Genomic DNA, 18,605 nt, shown 5'->3' on the forward strand with positions numbered 1-18,605 from the left:
GAGAGGTTTCAGGCAGCTTGGGTAAAATATAGTCTTCTATTTCTTCTAGCTTGGGGCCAAGAAAGGAAGTTTGGGAGCCCAGAAACTGGAGAATATGAGTTTCAGTGAGATCGAAAAACAAGCCCAAGCTGTGGATAAAATGAAGGAACAGGAAGACCTGGCCAGGGCGGCTCCTAAGGAAGAATCAATGTAAGTTGGTTTTGGTTGCAGTAGTGGGTTTTGTGAATAAAGCTGTTAATTAAATAACTCTAAAATTTACTTTCCAAACACCATTTATTTTTGCATATGTGCACAAGGAGTTTCAAGAACACTAGCCTCGTGCTGAAATGCAGGTTGGAAGGGGGAGACGGAGGCAGGCGAGCAGGGCAGCGAGCAGGGCAGCCCCCAGCCGGGCTGTGAGGGCTGGGTTGGGATGGCGTCGCCAGGGAGGAGCGATCGCCAAGCAGGCTATGTGCACATGCGCATGTGCGTGTGTGTGTGAGTGTGCAGGGGAGATGCGCAGCACCGCTAGGGAAATGCAAATCAGCACCACACTGAGGCCCTCCTCGCTCACTGCGGTGGCTGTGCTCAGAGGACAGTGGCCGGTGCCGGCGGGAGCCCAGAGGCGCGGAGCCTCACGACAACAGTGGGAAACAGTCGGCAGTTTCTTAGAAAGTCCACCATAAAGTTGCCACATGGCCCAGCAGTTCTACTGCTCAGTATATCCTCAGAGAAGCTAAAGTGCACCCCATCCTGCCTCGGCGCCACATGCATGTGTGCAGGATGCCCCTGGCAGCATCCCCTCAGCAAGAGGCAGAAGCATCCTGGAGGCCCGTCAGCTGGCGAGAGGCCCACGACTATGGCCTCTCCATGCGCAGTCACTCAGCTTTGCAGGCCCGGTCATGGCGGCCTCGTGTTGTGTGGTCCCACACAGGAAATGTCCAGACTAATCCTGGAGACGGAACTCAGGCCGCTGGTGGCAGGGCCAGGGCAGAGGAGGGCGGAGAGCCACTGTTGGTGGGGCTTGGGAATGGCGCTTCTTTGGGGCCACTGGAAGCTTCTGGAACAAGAGCAGTGATGGTCGTGTAACCTGGGACTACGAAAGTCCTGGTGTGTGAATTATAGCTCCCCGTTGAAAAGTGCACTCTAGTGTGGAAGCCGTTGGCCTGGGGCTGAGTTCCGAGGTGTGGTGGGAGGGTTAGAGGCGGTGGCGTCTCCAGAGAGCACGAGCCTGGCTCGTGAAGGGGTCTCAGAGTCACGCTGGGCGCAGAGGAGGCGCCAGGAGCGTCTGAGAGAACGACTCAGAGGGCATCAGGACGTCAGACAGGGGGACCCGCCTGAGGGGAGAGGTGGGGATGACGGTTTGGACCTTAGTCAGGCCGGGAGTTACTGTGTCGTCTGAGGGGGGGCCGGGCGGAAGGGGGGGTCCACACAGAAAAATGGGGGGAGAAACCGGAAGGCAGGGGCCGGTCAGGAGACAGGTGTGAAGCAGATGCCTGAGGCTCTCGAGAGGTTTCCTCTGTGCCGAGAGCAGAGGAGAACTGAGGCCCCCTGGAGGTGCGAGGGCTGCCGGGAAGCGGTGGGAGCACGAGAGTGGGCCACGCACCAGGGAGGGGAGGCAGCGTGAGGGCTCTTGCATGCGGTGTCTTCTAGCTCGTGGGGACCTCGTCCGCTCCGGCTGCGCAGGGGGAAGATACTCCTCACGCCCGAGCCTGTTCTGAGACGGCTTAGTGTATGCTCGCCACGTGATGGTGCCGGGCCTGGAGCTGGCCGGGGTCACGTCCATTCCTCGCTGTCCTCGCTTTGTGGCCCTCCTCGAGGGTCCAGCTGCTGCTCCTTGTCATCCGACTCGCAGCACACAGGGGCAGCATTCCCTGCAGTTGGCTCCATGGGGTTTGAAGTACCTTCTGGGGAGCTCACTTTGTTGTTTTTCTAAGATTTATTTTACATAGAAGGCCAGAGGTTGGCGGTGGGGGGGTGGTGAGAGGATTCACCAGAGACAGAGTGGGGAGCGGAACAGGTGGATCCACTGAAATCCACTGCTGAGGGGAGCGGCGGGGAGACAGGAGAGGTCTGCTGTGCCCTGTGGGTAGCTCCTTGGCCGGGGAGCAAACTCGTCCTGCAGTGGCAGCCAATAGCTTCACAGTGCTGAGATTTAACCCCTGCGCCACAGGGAGGCCCAAGCAGAGCTCACTTTGAGTTGCCTCAGTCTTGGCTTTGTTGTCTCTTAGCGCAGGGCGTCTGGCCGGGCCGGAGGTGGGGTGAGAGTGCAGCAGCGTCTGTGGGGCGTGGGCTCTGCCGCGTGCTGGGGCCTGTCCTCTTCCCAGGCCTGGTCAGAAGGGAGCCAGGAGTGCAAAAGGCCCCGCGCCCTCCCTGACGGTCAGGGGCCTCTAACCCCCACCCTGCAGGCCTCGCCAGCCTGCCTTGGGCCATTTTGTGCCACACAAGCACGCAGGACCGTGGATTTTGGTTGGAAAGGAGAAGAAAGGAGACAAGAGGTTGTTTTTGCCTAGTGAGGAATTCTGCTCTCGTTCCCTGTTACTACACAAAAATGCGTTTATGGAGCACCTTTCTTAGAGAACATTCCCCGCAGTTCCATACAGCAGACGATAGCTTAGGAGTCCTTCACGTTTCAGGGTTCTGAAATCTGGTTATTAATATGATACAGTTTGTTATTGCTAACAGGCGCTTCTTGATGGGAAATTAAGTGTTGAGAGCACTTTTAGAAATCCGAGGGCGAGGAACACTGTTTTATGCGTCTCCTGCTGCCTCTGGTGTGTTGTTCGTGACAAGTTTTTGACTGGCCGAGGACCAGTGTCTGACTGTGGTGTCAGAGAAACTCTTGGCTGAGGAACAGCGGCTCTGTGTTAAACGCTCACAGAACCTGAGGACACCCGAGGGACAGCTTGGAAACTGAAGAGTGCTTTTGTGCTGAAATAATCCCACCTTAATTTATCCATATGTAAAGTCAAATTTATACATGAGTGTCTTTATCTTAAACCAAAACAAACCAATGACAGGAAAACCCGGTATTTTTGCCATGTAATGGGGAAGGGTAATGAAATGCTAGCCCACGTCAGAAGTCCTGGATTTGGATGTAAGTCAGCTTAGCGCGCGGTAATGGAGCATAACAGGTGCGTGCACTGGGGCAGGTGCCGGCTCTGCAGCACCCCAAAGAGGCTGTAAATTCATTCGCATTTTCTTGCACATCTCCTCAAAAAAATACCTTCAGGGAAACAAGGCCAACGTGCCTTCCTCGATGTTAATTATGGAAAGAGGCACAAAGCTGGAGTCTGAGTGTTTGAGCCTGCTTAGTGTAAGGTTCAATTTTGCTTAGTATTTCAACCGAGAGATGCAGCCTGGAAGCTAAATTAAGGAGCACTTGCTCTCCCTGGCAGAGTCTCGTCGTTGCGATTAGCTTATCAGGACCTGGAAATCCAAATAAAGAGAGATGAGAAGATGAACCTGAGTGGCAAAAAAAAGATGGAGTCGGAGAGACTTGGCATGGGGTTTGGAAACTGCAGAAGGTATGTGCGACTCGCTCTCTTGGGTTCCAGATATTATTTATTGATTTATTTTTGCGTGGAAGAACTGGGGTGCAGGCCAGAGGTGTGGGGGTGAGAGGATTCGCCAGAGACAGAGTGGGGCGCAGAACAGGCAGATCTACTGAGATCCACCGCTGAGGGGAGCAGCGGGCGAGACCGGAGAGGTCTGCCGCGCCGTTTGGGTAGCTCCCCGGCCAGGGATGGGGATGGAACTCAGGCCCTAGCGCTGACAGCCTGAGGCTCAACCCCGAGGCCAGCGGGAGGCCTGGATTCCAGAATTTAAACCAGCTTGCTAACCACAGACAGCCTTTCCTTATCAATGTCAGCTTTAGAGGTGCTGCTTCATTGTTCTCTTCTTCAGCTGTGGTTGCTTTACTATTCAGTATAGCACGAAAAGTTCCAAACCTGTGGTTCTTAGAAAGATGGAGACGGGGGGGCGGGGCGCCCACTGAGCGGCACCCATGGGCGCAGGAGACCGTCAGCCTTGGCTGCAGTCCTCCCAGAGCCCGGTATTTCCCAGTGCTTAACCCCCCGCCGTGGAGCGCACGGGCCCGAGAGACTCTAGTCCTCCTTCGGTGAATCGTCTTCGGGAACTCACGTGGCGTCCCCCGCCCCTCGTTTTCCCCAGTGGCGTCTCACACTCGGTGGCCTCGGACCTGCAGACCATCGAGCAGGAGACCCCAGTCACAGCCACGCCCAGGAGGAAGTACGGCGGCGACAGCGAGGACCTCTACTTCACCTCCAGCTCCAGGTGACCGTCCTCGAGGGCCGGCGGGCTGGGGAGCGCAGGGGCCGGCTCACCGGGGTCTGCAGCGGCAGCAAGTACAGGCTCGTTCTGGCTGGAGCCAAGGTGTCCTTTGGAGTAAAAGCCGGGAGCCCCTCCTAAGTTGGCCCTGTTGGCTAATATTCCAATGTGGATCATAAGGTCGGCGCTGAGGGCTGACATCGGGGTTGGGAGGTTGTGTTTTCCTGAAAGGGGGCGCTGGAGAGGGGGCGTGGCCTGAAGGACGGGTCAGTTGTTTCGTCTTGTTCCTGCGCTGAGCCTTCCCCGCTGGGCCTTCACGCTCAGGGACTACAGGTGGCAGGACACAGTATTAGATACGTTTGTGGGCGCCCTGCACCCTCAGGGTGCCCAGGATACTTGGGCGCCGGCCATCCATTAGGACTGTCACCCCTTCTGTGTGAAGCTGACCGCAGAGAGAGCCTGGGGTGTGGGGGCAGGGAGAAGGAGTTTAAACTTGACCCTCTCTGTAAGGTTCCTCAGGGACCTGTGTAGCCTGGCCCAAGAGGTGCCAGGCAGCCCGGGGTGTGGCTGGAGCAGGCAGGGTATGAAGGAAGGCCCCGGGCCGGACGCTGGGGCTGCACCACTTAGGGACCATGGCCGGGCCGGGGCCTTTCAGTGCCTGGTGTCCACGTCTGTACCTTAGAGACCCTCAGGCGAGTCTACGTCCCAGGGTGGTGTGAGCGTGAGATGAGTTAAGACAGCCAGAACAGTCCTCGTAGCTGCTGTTGTACAGAGACACAGCGCCAGAGACGTGTGACTCAGTCTGAACATGTAATCACCGTTGTTAGATACTTAGCCACGCTGACGGCCACCTGCTGGTTTGGCGTTCATGCTTCTCATACATGTGTGGTGCCCACAAGGAGGCGCTCATGCCTGGAAGAGTCCCCTGGAGGCTGTCCAGGTGCCAGGTATCCTCGTGTTCAGAGCAGACTGCCCATGGCTATAGTAGACAGGGTTATGACAACGTGTGAAATCTAATTGTGAGACTGTATAGGCTGCTACCAAAATTCGCACATAAGGAGCGGTACCGGAGCAGATCCTTAAGAAGTCTCTTAGCATAGCTTCAAATTAGCTGAAGCCCGGATATTTTTCCAAAAGAAGTCAGCAGTTTAGTGGTCCTCCCGGTCAACTTTCAGAGCCAGGCGTAGGTTTCTACTTCCGTGTGAGTGGCCCGCATCATCACACTGCAGGCTTCAGTCTACTTAGGGGTAACGTTCAAATCGTGTCTTTTTGTAAATACATTTTGTGCAGATACCATTACATTTTTAACTGGATTTGAAAGCTGTGTCAGGTCAGATCATTTGAGGCACATGCACTGACTGAGGGAGGGGTCTGGTGGGAAGAACCGCTCATCCTCACGGGGTCCACAGCACCCATGCGGCACGTCCCCTCCCACCCACTACACTGCTCATGAGCAGCCCCCCCAGGTGCGGCCTCGGGGAGTTAGGACAGTGAGTCTCACGTTAAGTCGAAACTGCAGCTTGGGAGCCGAGGGGGAAGGAGAAGCAACTCCAGAGAGCCCCTGCCCCAGGACCCGGCAGGTGCCTCTGGGCTCCACCTGCCTGCAGGAGCTTCAGGAACCCCCAGGCGTGTGGTTTGCAACTGGGGAGCAGATGGTGTTTTGCTGGAGACCACACTCTCTGGGCACCCCCAGAGCCCGGCGCGTGTCCCCAGTCACCTGCAGGTCCTCTGACAGGACCAGAAGCTCCTTTGCTGGTCTCCCGTCAGTGGCCATTGTCAGTAGGACAAGGGTCCCGTCAGTACTTTGGCCGCGGAGGTCAAAAAAACATGGACGCCGGGAAGGCCAGCATTTCAGTCCCAAATTATCCATTAGCCCATTAGCTCTTGGAGCCTATGAATTATCAAAGAGTGCTGTTTCTCCGAAAAATAGGGTCAACCATATCTTTGGTTCCTGTTTTTATTGAATTCCATTATTTCCAGCATCAAAACGGCGAGCCTGGAACAACCGCTCAGCCCCATGAGTCAGTGTGGTTCCGGGACCAACGCCTGCCGGGGGCTGGTCCTCGGGGAGGATGTGGCTTTAGGGCGTGCTCGTCAAGGACTGTTCTGGGGCTGGGGAGGCTGGGACCGGAGGGCGGAAGTGAACGTGGAAGGTACCGAGAACTGGGATCCGGAAGTCTGAACAGGAGGACGTGGATCCAGACGCGGAGGTGGGGCCCGCCGCTCATTCTCGGGAGAGGCGCGGTGCCCGCCGGGAGCCGGTCCGTCCCTGTGCTCCCGGCCGGCCGGCGTCTGTCCCCAGCGAGTTGCTGCGCCTCCCAGGCCAACATGTGTCTTTGGAACCTCGCTCTCGCGTGGCCCCAGGCTCTCCCCGTCCCGGTCTCTCCGCTGAACAAGGATGGCCGTCTGTTCTTCCGAGCAGAGCCGGCCCCGGGCTCCTCCGCTGGCCGCCTCCTGCCACGGGGACAGCCTGCTCGCTTTCCAGCTGACATCCACACCCACCTGACCCTGTGTGCTTTCCTTCTCGGAGAGAGAAGGCGAGTGTAATGAGATTTGTCCTTAATGGCCTCTTGCCAGAGCTGCAGAAGCCACATCCGGAGACCTTGCCTTCCCCCCGTGGCCCCGGAGTCGCCTCCCGTGACGCCAACTGGTCCCTGCGCTTCTGCTCTGACTCTGCAGAAAGCCTGGTGACATGCAGAGGCTTCTGCTCCATTCTCTGCCCTTGCTGAGACCTGAGCCTTGGAATTTGCCCCCACTTCTTGACCTCCGTGAACTCTACCTCATTAGGAGCGTGCACCTGATGGCTGTTATCCCCCCCGAGCTGCGGTGAACCCCGAGGTGGCATCTTCACGTCTCATGACCGCCCCTGCCGTCAGCTCGCCCCTCAGCCCCTCTCCTGCTGCAATGCTCTGCTCTCGGTCAGTTTCTCCCACTGCACAGGACCGGACGCTGCTGCTGTTGGATGCTGGCCAATGAAGGTGTGAACTGGCCCCGCGGGCCAGCTTCTGCCTGGGATGCACACCGGCCACGCCCGCCTCACACTCAGGACTGAGAAGCCCCCCGGAACTGGTGGCAGCCATGTGGCCCCGGCTCTGGTTCCAGGAGCCGGCCAGTTAGCACTGTCTACACTGCGTGGTCATCACTGTTAGGCTCGGTACCCCATGCAACTGTCCCTGCGGGGATGCCAGGGAGGAACTCCATGATGGGGTCAGTCCTGCTGGCCCAGCTGCGCGATTGCAGCCACCTGCCTGGGCAAGACCAGGCCGCCAGGAAGTGACGTTCTCCACTGCGGAGCAGATGTGATGCTGACACGTGCTGTGCAGACACCCCGACTCTCCAGTCTCCACACCGCGACGGGCTTTCTTTTTTTAAAGATTTATTTCTTTATTTATACAAGCACTGGGTACAGTCAGAAGTGCGGGAGGGTGAGAGAATTCACCAGAGCCAGAGCGGGGAACAGAACAGGCAGACTGACGAAATACACTGCTGAGGGGAGCAGCGGGCGGCAGGAGAGGTTTTCGCGCCATGTGGGACCCTCGCCCAGCAGCTGGGGATCGAACTGCTGCTGCAGAGGCTGCGGGCAGCTTCGCAACCCAGCACTCAACCGCTGCGCCTCCGGGGAGGCCGGTGACGGGCTTTCTTCTTGCTAGAAAGTCTCTTTCCATAGCATAGAGTCAGCTGAGAGGCGGGTGACTGTCTAGATGGCCTGTCCTCCGGTGGCAACGACATTGTCCGGGTAGATGGAGATTGTCCCTACCTAAGGCTGCAGCCCTGCCTACAGCAAGGGACGCGTGGCCAGGGTGTGTGGGCACGGCAGTGCCGAGGCCTCCTGTCTGCTCCTGCGTGGGGGCCGGGTCTGCCCACATGATGCCCCGCAACTTCGAGGGGCTGGGACGCGCCATCCCCACGTACCTGTGGGGCAGACGTCAGTGAGGCCTCCAAAGTCACCTTCCTACTCTGTCCTGCAGGTACTTTGAGGAGCCGATGGAGTTCAGGACCAGTTCTTTTTCCAGCTGGGATGACAGTTCAGACTCCTATTGGAAAAAGGAGACCATCAAAGACAGGGACCCGGTTCTGAAGACCCTGGGCCACCCAGACAGGTGGGTTCAGCACATCACGGGCCCCCGACACACCCAAACCACAGCTGCTGCATCTCCAGCTCCTCCCAGCCCCTAAGCCACACAAATCCCCTCAGTATTCTGGATGGACAGGGCCGGTGTCCCCTGCCCTGGGGAAACCAAGCCCCCACTTCTCACCCTCCCCTGTGGGAGAAGTTTCAGGTCAAGAGACTTTCGTGATGCTGAGCTGCCCCACCTGTGGGGGCGAGTGACACAGGCACATGGCACGTCCCCCTCACCCTCTTCAGTGAACCCAACCTTGGATGGAGGGATGGAGGGATGGGGTGGGACCTCCTTGTGGGCCCCTGGACTCCCACAAAGGCAGCCTCATCTGTGGGTGATTTCTGTTGGGGGGGTTGAAAGCTCTAGCTCAGCATCTTGCTGACGCTCTCCCTCTGGGCCTGTTCTGCTGTCAGGCCTGCTGCTCGCCGCAAGCCAGACTACGAGCCCGCTGTGAGCACCGATGAGGCCCAGAAGAAGTTTGGCAACGTCAAAGCCATTTCATCAGACATGTACTTTGGGAGACAAGCCCAAGCCGACGTAAGTGTCCAGAGGGCGTCTCTGTGGGCCCCACGGCAGCCAGCAGGTGGCGTGAGCAGTGCGGGCGAGGGGCACCGACTGGCGGGAAGGGGGGAGGGGGGAGCTGCCAGGCCTCTGGGCCAGCGCTGAGCCAAGCTTCACACCCGGGTGCTCGGCTCACCAGCCCCTCAGCCCGGGGAGTGTCGGGCCCGTGAGGCGGGGCGCCCCTGCCCCCCTCACTCCTTTCCCAGCGCTTTGAATAGTCTTCCCTTTGCGCTCTGGGATGCATTTCAGGCAGCCCAGCCTTTGTTTTCTGCTGTGCTGTGTTTTACATGATGTTTAAGAGTTGACGTGTGTCTGCACAGTTCTGGGGGCGGACACCTGCGTTTTCAGGTTGTCGCTTCTTGTCTCAGAAAAGGTGATGAGTCCATCCATCTCAGTGGGGCTTGCTGAGCAGAAGACTCCAGGGCAAGTGTCTTGGCCCCTTCTGACCCCAGGCCCCGGGTCCTCAGAGACACTCGTGGTGGCAGCTGCTGGGCCCGTCGCGGGGCTCCGAGCCCAGGGGAGCCTGTGGTTCGTGGCAGAGAACTGTCCCTTGGTTCTGAGGGTGCTTGGCGCTCCTTGGTGCTTTGGCTGCCCCTCAAGTCAGCCTCATGTGGAGCTGAGTTTGGCCGCCCCGTGTGAGGCCTGGGGGGACTGGCCTCTGTCCCCGCTGGGTGAGTGCAGCTGCACAGCCACCTCGCTCTCTGGCCCTCTGGTGTCCCCTCCACGACTGTCGCTGGCCGCTGGCCGGGGGTACATGGCAGCTGTGAGCCGCAGGACGCCAGGCCTGGCTGTGGGGGCCACAGGGAGCCAGGACACGCGCAGATAGTGGCCCCTCCATGGTCCTGTGCACGACGGGAGCTGATGTCTCCTTTATCCTTGTCTTCTCTAGTACGAGACCAGGGCCCGGCTGGAGAGGCTTTCGGGGAGCTCCTCCATCAGCTCCGCAGACCTGTTCGAGGAGCAGAGGAAGCAGGCAGCAGGTAACGGGCCGCGGGCCGAGGGGCATCTCTAGGTGTCTGCTGCACAGACTTCCACACCCCTAGGTGGCCGCGCCTGACACTCCCCGCCCTCCTGGTCCAGAGCAGGCGTCCCATGCCACCGTGGGCGGAAGGACGAGGACTAGCTGTGGGGCCCCTTGCCATTCCGTCTGCGCCTGCCCACCCGGAGCGAGGTGCCGCGGCCGCCGCCCGTCAGCCCCACACGCGTCCGCCTGAGCCCCGAGCGCCTTCTGTGGCTTCTTGTTCACTCGTGTTGCTGGACCTTGGGCCCCCGAGCCCTTGGCCAGTCTCTTCTTTCCTCCTTGCTCTGACCCAGAGTCCAGCAATGGGGCCTTTGGGGCCCACGAGCCTCAGAAGCGCTGACCTCGGCCTGGCCAGGAGCTGCTGGTGATTTGCGGGTGTGTCTGTCCCGCACTGAGGCTGGGGGGCGCTGCGGCCCAGGCTTCCTGCCACCAGCCGGGTCCCTCTGTGGCCCTCAGTGTCCTCTAGGCCGGCCTTGCTTCCGCATCTGGCTCGTCGGCCCTGCCCTCTCAGTTCATTTTCTCTTGACTTGTTTTCATTTCAGGGAGATTAGTACACGATGTTCTACTGAAAATTCATTGTTTGGACAAAGTGCTGGGAGCCGTGCTGGGCACCTTCAGTGTGCGGCCCCGCAGTCCCGCCCAGGCCAGCCTCCCTGTGCCCCTGGCCACAGCCACAGCCCTGCCTGGGCCTCCTGCCTCTGGGCTTGGCATCCTCCCATGTCCCTCCAGAGGCCAGTCTAGTCATCCTTTGTTTCAAATCCCGCCCCTGGCTTCGGGCGTGGCCCCACCACCAGGTCATCCACCCTCAGGGCTGTGGCTCCTGTTCCCTTTACCACTGGCCTGGCTACCCCTGGCCCCCCAGGGCCTGTCCCTCCTCACCCGCCACCCCTGGTGTCCGCAGGCCTGGCGAGGGGAGCCCTCACTCGGGTGAACGAATGGACGGTAACACGGGAGCTGTGCAGCTGGGGCCCCACAGCTAGTCCCCATCCTTCCGCCCATGGTACATGGCCTGGCGCGACAGGCACACAGCCTGGTGTGTCCCCTCCAGCTCCACGAGCCAGGGAGAGCCCCCACCTCACTGGCTGCTCTAGCTGGAAACCTGGGAGGCCCCTAGTTCATGTCCCTCCTAGTCCCCACGGCCAGCGGGTCAGTGGCCTCCTCAGGACACAGCCCCATATGCCCAGGGTCCCACTGCCCAGCCTAGGCTGCCCACAGGCCCCTCGGCGGACCCCATGTGCCCGCTGCCCTGGCTGCGTGTTGTCTGCGGGGGAGCAGGGCTGGGCCCAGCCGGCCCGCGGCAGGTGTCAGGGACTGAGAGCAGGGAGCGGGGGCCGGATGAGTCCGCGGGCCCAGGGGCCCCCTCCTGAGGAAGCGTCTGCACTGCTGTTTCCTGAGCCCATTGTGTGACCGAGACAGCATCTGTGGCCCGCGGTGGCCGGCCCAGCCTGCTGCCCCAAGGGCCCCCAGACTCGCATCGAGTTCCGGAGGAGGCTTTAGGGCTCTCAGGCTCTGCTGTCAGGCTCCGCCTGCTGAGGTGGGACCCGCGTCCGCCGCTGCCGTGGGGTGGGCCTCTGCTCGGACAGGGGAAGGCCTCCAAGGCTTTGAGGTCAGCGGGGCTGTGGAGCGGAGGACCCGGCCCGGCATGCGGGGTTGGGGCCGGCGCGCCCCGGCCCAGTTCGTCCTGGGAGAGGGGCCTGGTGCTTGTGCTTCCGGGCACGGCGGTGTCCGGGTGCGTGTGGGCCTGCGGGGCAGCTAGGCTTGGCTCCCCAAAGGGCTGCTTGGCTCACTCGCATCCCCCCCGCAAGCGTCTTATTACAGCTACAAGACCTACTACAAAAGTTAACCCCAAGCCCCGCCTGGCAGCTCTGGGGGCCCATGAGGTGTGGCCACGCCGTCGGCTTCCCGGGGCTGGGATAAACGTGTTGATATTTGCGTCGGGGTGGCCAAGACGTGAGCGATGGGGCTGCGGCCACTGGCTCAGCGGGAAAGGGCGGACGGGCTCTGGCCGTGGGGGCTGCCCGAGAGCTGGGCTGCAGGTCGGGCAGAAAGTGGTGCCGGGCAGGCTCACCCACGCGGCCCCCCTGGGGTGCTGGGCTGTGTGTGTGAACGGGTGTGTAACGGAACCAGGGCCTCGTAGTGTCGTTTCTGGGATTTCTTCTTCCCCCTCGACATCCCACGGAAAGGCAGCTGGGGGAGACAGTGTCGCTTCAGGGCCCGCTGTGCTGGGGCCGCTCCCCCCAGGAGCAAGCGGGAGGGCGGCCGTGCCTTACCCCCGTCACCCCACAGCCAGCACCGCTCCTCTCTGAGGCCGAGGAACCCAGAAAGGCTCTCATCGGCCAGGCCTGGTCACGGCATCCAGAGAAGGGCCAGGGCCTCCACAGAAGGGGACATGGGCGGCTGCGCTCACGGCCGCGCCTCTCTGGTCTGGGGTCACCCCCTGGAGGGAACGGCCCGGAGACCGAGGCCGCCTCGGAGGCGCACACGCTGCTGGCCTGGAGCCCCAGGGCCCGGCTGCCCTCGGGTGGGTCTTGTGGCTGGTTCACGGGGACAGCGCCCAGCCTCCCCCCCCTGCCCTGGGAACTCCCGAGGGGAAGCGGGAGGGAGGGGTCCCAGGGGCTCACGGTCCCCAGCCGGGGGCGCCTGGACCGTCTGCCGAAGCCCCGTGACCAGCGTCTGCTCCGCGCAGGAAACTACGCCCTGACGAGCGTGCTGCCCGCCGCGCCGGACATGGCCCAGCTGAAGCAGGGCGTGCGCACCGTGGCCGGGAAGCTCTCCGTCTTCGCCAACGGGGTCATGACTTCCATCCAGGTCAGTGGGGCCGGGCGGAGCGCGGCGCGGGGCGCGGGGCCGGGGCTCCGAAGTCAGGTCTGGGCCAGGCTTCAGTGGCCGGGAAGTTAGGTTTCCGGTCACGGACGTCTGTGTCCGCTGCAGCGTGGCCCGCGGCGTTCTGGAAGCCGGAGCGCGGGCCTTCCCTCCGGCCGGGTTTTCAGATTCCTGGCTCGAGGGGATCGGGCACAGGAAGTGCCGTGACCGCCCCCCACTGTCTCCTGCTCTGAGCAGGGAAATTAAGAAGGAACTAACGTGCAGTGACCCGGAACCCCACGGGAACCCCAGGGGGCCCGGCGCTCAGCCTCTTCAGGGCTGGGTCTCGGGCTGGGTTTCTGGGCGTCATTTTCTGGGCACATTTTTTGAAGTGAGAAAGGACTGTTGTGGGGCCGGCTTTGTCCCGTTTTTCTCCACCACGTTGTGTTGCGAGCATTTCCATGTAATTAAAATTCCTTCAGAAGCCACTCTGTGGAGTGAACATAATGCCATTTGTTCAGCTGGCCTGTTGCTGGCGACCCTTCCCAGCGAGGGGGTGCAAATGCCTGTGGGGAGGGCGGGGGCGGGGGCTGGTCGGCTGCGCTGCAGGCTTGTTCCCTGTTGCTCTTCGGGCTGTTTGGGAGGGACTTATTGATGTAAAACGTGGCCAGAAGACGTAGGGCCTGATGGAGGGGAGACCCTGGACCTCCAAGGGGATCCCCAGGTTAGGAGGGTGGGGTGCCCCTCAGGCGGAGGGGCCTTGGGCCCTGCGCGTTTTGCCGTCCCTCTGGCCAGCTGCACTCACATCGTTCCTCGCCCCAGAGACACCCCAGTTTGACAGATGGTCACCCCCATTTCATAGGTAGAGACACAGGCACAGAGAGGTTAAGTCACTTCTGCAGGACCCCTCCGCTGGCCAGAATTTCAGGGTTCAGACTCCCAGCATATGCCCTGCTCCCTGGAGGTGCCTGCCCGCCCCCTCCCCCCGCCCAGGGCTCAGCATTCCTGACCTCACTGCCCCTCGCCCCCGCCCCCAGCCCAGGGGCCCACCAGAGTCCCTGCCAGCCTCCGTGAGAGGTGCAAACGCCTGTGCTCTCCCTCCAGGACCGCTACGGCTCCTAGGCCCGTCCGAGCCCCCTGCAGGAGCCTCCTCCCTCGGGCCAGGGCCGGCCAGGCCGCCACGGAAGGAGCCACTTTGGCAGATCGTTTTGCTACTTTTCACATCGTACACGCACTTGATTATTGCCTTTGAGAATCCCTGTTCCGATGCAGAGCTGACCGTAACGTCCGGTGTCACCCGCGCGTGCGCTCCCGCCTGCCCGAGCCTGCCCTGCTTTCATCTTGGGACCTTTAGCTCTAACCGCGGGGAGCTGGAGACCCCTCCCTCCGCTCTCCCAGCACCGGGAGCCCCACGTGGGGCCCCAGCGCCCCGTTGCCGACCGGGCTGGAGGCAGGGGACCCGCAGCGCACGCAGCCTTCAGAAGAGGGAGCCCAGAATAAAAACAAAAGACCGAAAATGACCCTTGTCCGGTGCGACAAACTGCTTCACTTGTGTTTCACATATTAAGGTGATTTCAAAATAATGTTTCCAGTCATCCGTCCCTTTGTAAATTGTTTATTTTGTAGGATCTATAAATTTAAAAATAATTTTCAGTGAGTGCTTCTTAACACAACTGAGCTTCCACACGGCCAAGGGAATTAATTTTCTCTTCGGACGCGGTGTTGCTGTTTGAGCTTCAGAGAAATGTAAGACGAGACTCCCCGGGCTGCTTATAAATGGGCGTGGTACGCAGAGCTGCAGAGAGTAATGCAAGCAGGTGCGCCCCCAGAGAACGCCTCACTGTAGGGGAAAATATCATTGAGTAGTTTGTTAATATTTTTTATCTTAATCTTGGGTTTGCAAAAATTACAGCATATGTGTAAATGAATAAAGAAAAATAATTGGCTGTGTTTTAGACAGCAGTAGAATATATTGTTCAGCAAAGTAAAATATATTTGAAATTTGAACCAGAGATGTGGTTTCAGCTGAATATTTTGTGAATCTTTCTTAAAACCTAAAATTTGTAGCCTTCTAAATGGAATAAAGAGTTACAGCAGGCGTCCTGTCTCCCTGCGGGCGCCGTGCGGGGCTGCCGGCCTCCCCCCCACCCCCCCTTCCCGATGCAGCGGGCCCGGGTGGTCCCGGGGAGGGGGCCATGCTGGAGTGAGGGTGTGCATGTGCAAGCGAGCGCGTGTGTCTCAAGCTCTGAGCGCTGGGGATACCCCCATGCGGAAAAGAGCCCCCTCTTCCTGCTCGCGCCAGAGTCCAGGGCGAAGGCGTTGCAGGGCTGGTTTCTGGAGAGGCCGCCCTCCTGCGCGGGGCGGGCCACCCTCTCCTCGTGTCCTTCCTCACATGGTCTTCCCCAGAAGGAGCCAGACATGGGGTGTCGCTCCCCCCCACAAAAGGACGCCAGTCCTCTGGGGCCGGTCCCGCCCTGTGTGCTCAGTTACCTCACCTCCTCCCCCTGGGGCCGGGGCATGGGCACACTGAGGGGGATGACCTCCCTCTGCCCTTCGAGGTTCTTGGCCGTGAGGCCCCCTGTAGTCAAGGGCTGATCAACAGGGAAAAAACACATTTAATGTCAAGGCCCAGGGCCCCAAAGACAGCAGACGGCAGAGAGGCTCAGTCCCTGTTCTATTTTTTTTTTTTAAAGAAATGCAGATTTGGGCCTCCCCGGTGGCGCAGCCATTGAGCGCTGGGTTGCGAAGCTGCCCGCGGCCTCTGCGGCGCCGGTTCGATCCCCGGCTGCTCCCCGGCCACCGGAGGAGGGTCCCACATGGCGCGCAGACCTCTCCTGCCGCCCGCTGCTCCCCTCAGCAGTGTCCTTCGGTCCTTCTGCCTGCTCTGCTCCCCGCTCTGGCTCTGGTGAGTCCTCTCACCCTCCCGCGCTTCTGACTGTACCCAGTGCATGTATAAACAAAACAAACAAACAAACAAACAAACAAACAAACAAACAAATAAATAAAAGAAATGCAGGTTTTAATCTCCTTTTTTTTTTTAAAGATTTATTTGTTTATACAAGCACTGGGTACAGTCAGAAGCGCGGGAGGGTGAGAGAATTCACCAGAGTCAGAGCAGGGAGCAGAACAGGCAGACTGACGAAGGACACTGCTGAGGGGAGCAGCGGGCGGCAGGAGAGGCCTGCACGCCATGCAGGACCCTCACCCGGTGGCCGGGGAGCAGCCGGGGATCGAACCGGCGTTGCAGAGGCTGCGGGCAGCCTCGCAACCCAGCGCTCAACCGCCGTGCCACCAGGGAGGCCCTCAGTCCCTGTTCTAACGAAACGCTAGGGTCTAGACTAAAAAAGAAAATGGCAACCTGGATCCCAGGGTCCCGTGGAAGCTGGCACAGCCAGGCTGAAGGGCCAGCCTGGCGCCTTGGGGAGTGTTTGCCTGCTTGGCTCTCGGCCGCATCAGGCCCTGGAGTCTGCGGAAGCGGGAGCCGCCGCCAGGGAGGGCCGCAGCCGGGACCAAGGACACCAACGCTCGGTGAAGATGCTGCGTGTTTTGTTCACCTGAAAGAGCTCCTGGGAAGGCAGGCAGGTCGGTGCACTAGAGACGGAGGCGCTGCCCGGAGAGGGGGGGTCCCACAGCTCCCCCAGCAGGGAGAAGCTGCGGCTCTCAGCCCAGCCCGGGTGGAGGAGGCAGGGAAGCAGCGCCCAGGCCGGCCCCCAGCCCTCCTGCCCTCCTGAAGCTGCTTTGGATGCTTCCGGGCAGCCAGGACCTGCCGGGCCTGACCCCCACGGCTTACACACTGCAGAGACTCCCCTCTACCCTGAAAGCCGGGGAGCCTCCCTCCATCTTGGGGGAGATCTGTGGGTGCCACCCCAGAGTGCACCCCGAGTCTCACACTGAAGCCAGGGTCCCCTATCGCCCTGGTCAGGGCGACTTACTTCCTCCCAGAACCTCCCAAAACCTGACAGGGGCCCGTGGGCCATTCCCCTCCCCTCCCCTCCCCCCACTGCCCCTCCCCCTCCCCCACCGCCCCACCCCCACTGACTCCTCCTTTCACTGCCTGCCTGGGGAAAGGGGCACAAAAGGGGAATCCCCTCCAGGGCCTCACCCTTCCTCTCCTCCCCAGTGCCCCCTGCTGCCCCTGGCTTCGCCTCTGGTGCCACCTCGCTGTGTCTGGCTGGCAACTGTCCCCGGCCCGCCCGCCTGGGGAGGCCACGTGGGTGGGGGTGAGGGGCAGGCCGGCGGCCCCTTTCACACTCGCCCTCTTGGTCTGCGCCCACCCTCCCCTGCCCACGCTGGTCCCGGCAGTCGCGGGGTGGAGAGCACAGCCTCAGAGGCCTCGCGGCATGGGGAGACGGCGCTGGGCACCCTAGCCTGGGGTCTGGGCCTGTGGGGGACTCAGGCGACCTGGGGATGAGACTCTGAGGCCCCGCCCCTGCCCGAGGGGCCCAGCCCCACCTCCGGGAGGGGTCCCTCCTGGCTTGAGGGGCACGGGACACGGCTGTGTGCAGGGGGCGGCATGGAGTCTCCAAGGTGCCCCTTTTCCTGTTTGTTTCTTATTGCCTGGCTCCCCGCCCTCTGTCTCCCTAAGGCACGTAGGGTGGCAGGAGCACCCGCCCCGCCTGGCGCAGACCTGGACGGACAGATGGACGGACGCCAGGGGTCCCTCTGATCACTCAGGCCCCTCTGCAAATGGGCCCTGGACCCCCTGTCCTGGTCCCTCTCCTGCGCACTTGGGGGTCCTGCGTGGCCACGGCAGGAGACACCACCCAACGCTGTGGAACCGAGAAGGGGCCTCTCAGCACACCGTGGACGGGCACAGGATACAGATGGGAAGCAGCCGGGACGCAGCTCTCAGACACTCTGGCCCGAGGGAACGCGGCGTCGGGGCCTGGGCCCTGGGCCCTGGGGAGGGAGGGCAGCGGGACTTGCCAGATGTGCTCCTAAGTCACACGCATGGGTAGTCGGTGTGGGGAACGGGGTGGGGGGAGCCCTTCAGGGGCCGGACTGGGGGGGTACCTTGAGAGGGGTTCACAGAGACGGCCACAGCCCAGTGAGCACAGGAGGCGTCCCCAGCTCCCGGGGAGTCGGAGGCCACGCAGCCCGAAAGACCCGTCGCTCTGCAGAGGGAGAGGAGATCCTGCAGAAAGAAGCAGAGTTGAGCTACCCCTTTCTGGTAAGAGGTGAGGACTCGGGGGTGGAGGGGAGGAGGGTGGAGGGAGAGCTGGGCAGTGGGGCTGGCGCTGTCTCCCCCTGGCCAGGACCCTCCCCCGTCCCGCTCGCAGCCCCACAGAAACGCTCCTTTCCCGGATGGGGAGGCCGGTGGGTACATGCCAGGTGCCAGGAAAGGGTGGGGGGAGAGGAGAAATGGAGAGGCGAAGAGAGACGGGGCGCTTTTTAGGGGGCTAGGGGAGGCGGCTCCGGCGGTGACATTGGAGCAGACTCAGCTGACGTGAAGGAGTAACGAGGAGAGCGGCTGCAAGTGCAAAGGCCCTGAGGCTCGCAAGGAGCCCTGGGAAGGCCAGAGCAACAAGCAGGGTCAGCTGGGGTCAGAGATGGTGCTGGCCAGTCACCGTGGGGTCTTTGCCATTTTATTTTGCACAAAATGAGATGCCCCAGGAGCGCCTGAGCGCAGCAGCACGACCTGACCTTTCACTGGCAATGCTGAGAATGTGCGGGCTCGGGCGGGCGTGGGAAGACGGCGAGGAGGCCGCTGCGCAGTCAAGGCCCGGGGGCCGGAGATGTGGCTTTAGGGTTTATCTGGGGTAAAGGCGGAGGCGCGGGCTTTGCCGAGGCATTACACTGGAGGGTGAGAGCAAGTCAGGGATGGGGACTCC

The 18,605-nt window shown here is 61.2% G+C and overlaps 1 protein-coding gene across 1 annotated transcript in view; it reads left to right on the plus strand.

The window, feature by feature from the left end:
• ARFGAP3 (ADP ribosylation factor GTPase activating protein 3) overlaps positions 1–14,867 on the plus strand; it is a 34,663-nt gene extending 19,796 nt beyond the window's left edge. Inside the window, exons 9-16 of the mRNA XM_037513423.2 lie at positions 50–189; positions 3,378–3,506; positions 4,153–4,275; positions 8,238–8,369; positions 8,804–8,927; positions 9,841–9,931; positions 12,659–12,780; positions 13,879–14,867. Coding sequence (XP_037369320.1) covers positions 50–189; positions 3,378–3,506; positions 4,153–4,275; positions 8,238–8,369; positions 8,804–8,927; positions 9,841–9,931; positions 12,659–12,780; positions 13,879–13,896 — 879 coding nt within the window. The 3' untranslated portion in view covers positions 13,897–14,867. The remainder of the gene's footprint in view (positions 1–49; positions 190–3,377; positions 3,507–4,152; positions 4,276–8,237; positions 8,370–8,803; positions 8,928–9,840; positions 9,932–12,658; positions 12,781–13,878) is intronic.
• The last annotated feature ends 3,738 nt before the right edge of the window (positions 14,868–18,605 follow it).

Source organism: Talpa occidentalis, unplaced genomic scaffold, assembly GCF_014898055.3.
Source record: "Talpa occidentalis isolate TD23 unplaced genomic scaffold, MPIMG_talOcc4v2.1 talOcc4.16, whole genome shotgun sequence".
Taxonomy (NCBI): Eukaryota; Metazoa; Chordata; class Mammalia; order Eulipotyphla; family Talpidae; genus Talpa; species Talpa occidentalis.